The sequence below is a fragment of the Centroberyx gerrardi genome, chromosome 4 (genome assembly GCF_048128805.1).
Source record: "Centroberyx gerrardi isolate f3 chromosome 4, fCenGer3.hap1.cur.20231027, whole genome shotgun sequence".
In the NCBI taxonomy this organism is placed as follows: Eukaryota; Metazoa; Chordata; class Actinopteri; order Beryciformes; family Berycidae; genus Centroberyx; species Centroberyx gerrardi.
The window spans coordinates 4,532,908-4,537,977 of record NC_136000.1 but is presented as its reverse complement, the minus strand read 5'-3'; the positions used below and the strand labels follow the sequence as shown (position 1 = coordinate 4,537,977).

The following is a 5,070-nucleotide window of genomic DNA, read 5'->3' as shown; positions in this document are numbered from 1 at the left end:
TTATTTCATTTGGATGTGTGAAAGATGTAAGCTACCATTCATTGAATGACAATCTGACACTGAGTAAAGATTTGAGTAAACTTGATTTCAAAAGAATCATATAGCCTCGGTAACTCTACGTGTTATTATAATTCTATTAGACATCAAGCAAAGAAAGGATAGATGACTTTATTATGGCAGCCACAGAGTGTGTGTGTGTGTGTGTGTGTGTGTGTGTGTGTGTGTGTGTGTATGTGTGTGTGTGTGTGTTGGTTTATCCTGGTTCCAGGTCTTAGACGCCACATCCTGCCACATAGGAGCTGAGGTCTTGGTACTCACAGTGACGACGCCAAGCCACCCTGCAACCAGCATAAATACATTACTGAGGCTAATTTCACAATATGGAAAGGCACATGACAAAAGCACAACAGTCTAGTTAAAATGTCTGAAACCTTATTTGTATGTTATATACAGTCTTTACCATGCTCCGATGCCGTTGGGGTCCTGAACCACACGTTTGGCACAGCGGATAGCTATGCTGACATCATCAGTCAGAAGTTCTGCGAGAAAAAGAGGAAACTAGAAGGAACTACTTTTGCTGTTGTCATAGGAAGTGAAGGTGGATTTTTTAATTTATGAATCTAGAGGACATAATAAAAACTACTAACAAGTGTTTATTACTAAAAGGTCAGCCTGCTTATGGCAGCCAATTGCATATAATCACTTAAAGTGACACTGAAATTAAAAATGACTTTTGTTTTTTGCCTTTTTATTTTGTTTACCTATTTGACAATTTATCCCCAAAAAATGACAAAAGTATTGTATAAAAGTATTTTCTTGTATTTTTATATCAAATCACAAACAGTGTATCTTTAATGGTGGCCTCATGTTGTACCAGGAGGCGTAGATAAAAATTCCAACCAATAAAACCATCACATATTCACAATCCCGCCCCTTTGTCCCTCCCATCAAATCAAACTGCGTTTCTCTTCCTAACTGACCTCCCATTGATTTACACTTTTGAATGATCCCTCACTGCATTATATATTGGGAGGGATATATTTGGATATATATTTGGATCTCCACAGCTGCAGGACAATAAAGCATTTTTGCAGTTTTGCAAATCTACAATAAAATTACAAAACCGGTTTTAAATGGGTAGATTTTTTGGGGGGAGGACGTGCAATTTGAAGAGTTTGGAATTTTAAGAGGTTGGACCTCACTAAAAGCTTGGTGCATGTGACTGACCGCTGCACTGGATGCCACAGACGTTCTTGCCTCCGGGGGTGCGGTAATCTTCACACCAGTAGCGGCTGTTGATCTGGAAGATGCCGTAGTCAGTGGAGCCGTCTGAGTTGTGGTTGATCGCTTCAGTGTTGTAGTCCGACTCCCACTTGGAAAGGCAAACCCCTGAGCAAACACAGCAAGGTGAGAACAGACAGACAGAGAGAGAGAGAGAGAGAGAGAGAGAGAGAGAGAGAGAGAGAGAGATCATCCAAGTCAGGCGTCTCCTGTCTGAAGGGTCAAAGACAGGCAGCAAAACCTTGTTTCACCTGTTCAGAAATCCATTTTGGACCAAACTCTCTCATAAGAAATTAATTGCAGCCTCTGCGTTTTGGAAATTGTGATTTTGGAAATCGTGATTTTATTTATTTTTTAATTAATTGTTCAGCTCTAATCCCCTCCACCCACAAACACACATGCAGACACACACACTTCACACACTTCACAGTCTGTTACTCACAGTTGGCCAGGCTGTAGCCATAGTAGCCATCCATCCCGTAGGCCTGCAGCACCCTGGCCCACTCACAGTGCTCATACACTCTGGCACTCGCCACAGCCAGCAACAGTAGAAACACCAGGCTCTTCATTCTGGATATTTGGTTGGACGAAGTGTCTCCAAATCGCCCTCTGTGTTCTTTATATAGGAGTGAACCAGAAGAAATTAAATAGGCTTTGGGTGTGGCAACTTCTTATAATCTACCCTTTGCTTTGAAGGTCGGCCAGTTTCAACAAACATGTTGAAACAGTGGAGTTTTAAAGTTTTTACCCGACATGAGTCAGCGTTTTTGTGGTTGACCTTTGAACAAAACGAATAGCAGTGTTATAATTCTTATATGTAAGTGAACTGCTGTGAAGGATTGAAAAGTTGGAAGAATACTATTCTAAAAAATAAAGAATTCAGATTTTGCTTTTTGCTTTTGATTATGCTTTATATATCTTATAGTAATGTATAGTGTATCTCACAAATGAAGCATCGCGTTAGTTCAGGCAGGACACGGAAGTCACGCTTTGCTAGAAGCTGATCGCCACGCACACCAATCATAATCCATTCTCATAACAAGGCGGTCTATTTAAATGGCCTCCTCCTATACTGATTCTTACTTCGCAACTGCTGCACACACTCTGCTGCTCAGTAAAGCTTTATGCTACTGGTGCTGTTACTGGTCATGCTGCTCATGACCAGTACCTGCTACAAGTTGCTGTTGGTTGCGCTGATTTCTTGGGCTCGCTATGTCTCGCTTTTTGTCAGATGAAGAATCTCTGGAGGCAGTACCATCGGCCTCCAAGCCCGCTGTCGGAGCTCCCATCTCGCAAAATAGTCCACTAATACGACTTCAAGAAGGCATTGTCAAGGAAAGAATGGCGTTTGTGAGGCTCATCCTGCCACCGACACTGCTGCGACTTCCACAAAAGAGCCAGAGTCCGAGCTCAGATTACTTCGAGCCGACGGCCATGCATAATGTCCGCTTCAAGCCTTGAAAAGTCTTTTCCTGCCAGCGTCAATGGCCATTAGACTCCGGCATGGACCCAGGGATTTCGTCACATCGCCGATAACTATGCTGGGAGACGTAGTTCCCATTGCTCCACTTCACCTAAGAGTATTTGCATTGAATATTTGCTCTTATCTTGGTGCAAGCATGCATCATTATGGGTGGCTGGCTGAGCTCCAATTTCGATTCAGTGTAAGAGATGCTGCATAAGTTGGTTGACTGGGTTCACTTATACTGACTCTGTTATATTTCCCTTGTTTCTAGACTCTGCAGTTTGCATATTACGCCTTATGATTCAATAGCTATTTTCAAGGGAAATTGCACTGGATTAACCTTAGGATCATGTAATTGTAGAATGACCTCTTACAGGATGCATGCTTGCATCCTTTCATGTAGGCTTGTCTCAAGCCACTGCTTGCGGTCTGCCACAAGCTTGTTGCTACACATTGATCTTTCTATTACTGATCAGTTGGTAACTTACTAAGAATTGGCTGCAGCAGTTATGTTTGGTATATGGTTCTGTGGTTGGGGAGATTTGCATGGCGCCCCTGCTATACCTTCAACATGCTTGCTGGGTAAGCAGGGAGCAGATAGAGCAGAGCCATAACCGCCAAACATAACTGTATTACCATTAGTTGCAATTAATGGTTTTAATGGTTTTTAATGTGACTAAAGTGTTCCTGACTGAAATGAAGCATCGCGTTAATTCAGGCAGGACAAAGAAGTCACGGGTTGCCAGTCATCTACCAGCTGATCGCCACACACGCCAAGCATAATCCATTCTCATAACAAGGCGGTCTATTTAAATGGCCGCCCACTACAGTTGCTTTCTGCTAACGTAGCAGTTAGCGAACTTACTTTGCCGACAATATGGCAGGCAAGTGCAGCTTCAACAACAGATGGCTTTTTAAGCAAAAGTACCAAGTATGTCTGGCAAAAGACACTGACCCAAGATGTGCTACATGCAAGCTGTCCTGTAAAACCTTCGATATTTTGAATATGGGAGAGGCCGCACTTACTAGCCACGTGAAGGGGAAAAAGCAACAGACCGCAGCCGCTGTTGCAGACAGCCAATTCCTATTAGTGACTTTATGAACGTAAGTGCTGGTGCTGCAAAGACATCCAGCGATGCTACTGCAGTTTCCACCGCAAAGAAACAGACAAGTGTAAACGTTTCAACCAAAAACAAAGTCCTCAAGCTGAGATACTATGGGCATTCAAAATTTTGAATTCGCACTACTCGTTCATGTCATCCAAGGACACAAGCCGTCTTTTCCCAGCGATGTTCCCAGACAGCCAGATTGCAGCAAGATTTGCCTGCGGTGAGAGAAAGTGTACTGTGAGCTTGGGAATCAGTAGTTAACACTGGCATTCAATGCACAATGCACTTATTTGTTATTACAATACTAAATTTTCAGTGGTACTGCTGAGATAAAGTAATTTCTTTTGGTCATGGAAATTAAGTTAAAGGTTGTGGAGTCATTGAAAAGTCATTGAAAATCATTGGTGAAAAACTGTATGAACCCTGCAATTAATTTTGTAACCAGAAAAAGAGCTAAAAAGATCGAATGTGGGAAGCAAATGAGGAACTGAAGAGGCTGCGTGACCAACATATAGTACAATATCATCAGCATAAAGAGATATTCGGTGTTACTTAAAGTGATGGAATGGACTAATGAATGTTTTCGGATTTTCTGTGCTAGAGGCTCGAGAGAAAGGGCAAACAGTAGAGGAGAAAGGGGGCATCCCTGACGTGTCCCACGTAAAACTGGGAATTGTGAGGAGCAATTGTTACCAGTAATAACCATTGCAGAGGGATTAGCATTTAAAACTTTAGTCATGTTGATAAAATCTGTGCCTAAACTCCTGACTAAAATCGATCCATTGCTGTCCAGAGATAGTCCCATTCTAATCTATCAAATGCTTTTTCAGCATCTAAGGACAAAACAGCACAAGGGGAGCTGATCTCTTTAGCAGCATGAATGACATGGAGTAGACAACGAATATTATCAGATGCCAGACAAGTTTTAATAAAGCCCGTCTGATCATTATGAATAAGTTTTGTCATATAGCCCTCCAGGCGGGTAGCGAGAACTTTGGCATATGGTTTAACATCAGACTTTAAGAGTGATAGAGGTCTATAGCTCCCGCATTGTTTCAGGTCTTTATTTGGCTTAGGTAACAGTGTGATAATAGAGGAATTAGTGTTTTTATTGAAGGAACCCCTTTCAATTGAGAATACGATCATGTCTAACAGTGATTGGCCCAATTCATCCCAAAATGTGAGGTAAAGCTCAGGGGGAATCCCATCCCATCC

At 42.1% G+C, this 5,070-nt stretch overlaps 1 protein-coding gene across 1 annotated transcript; it reads right to left on the bottom strand.

The window, feature by feature from the left end:
• Positions 1 to 232: 232 nt before the first annotated feature.
• Positions 233 to 1,862, bottom strand: LOC139917016 (lysozyme C II-like). The gene is made up of 4 exons (XM_071906035.2): positions 1,724 to 1,862; positions 1,228 to 1,389; positions 461 to 539; positions 233 to 338 (listed from the first exon to the last, which is right to left on the bottom strand). The coding sequence occupies exons 1-4, from the start codon at positions 1,848 to 1,850 to the stop codon at positions 272 to 274; spliced, it is 435 nt and encodes a 144-aa protein (XP_071762136.2). The 5' UTR covers positions 1,851 to 1,862; the 3' UTR covers positions 233 to 271.
• Between the last annotated feature and the right edge of the window lie 3,208 nt (positions 1,863 to 5,070).

What these genes read in the sequence shown, in the direction of transcription:
- LOC139917016 (XM_071906035.2), bottom strand. Translation starts at nt 1,850, where the DNA reads ATGAAGAGCCTGGTGTTTCTACTGTTGCTGGCTGTGGCGAGTGCCAGA. An exon ending in TGGCTACAGCCTGGCCAACT is followed by an intron (nt 1,390 to 1,723) that starts GTGAGTAACAGA and finishes GTGTTTGCTCAG; the next exon opens with GGGTTTGCCTTTCCAAGTGG. An exon ending in CCCAACGGCATCGGAGCATG is followed by an intron (nt 339 to 460) that starts GTAAAGACTGTA and finishes TGCTGGTTGCAG; the next exon opens with GGTGGCTTGGCGTCGTCACT.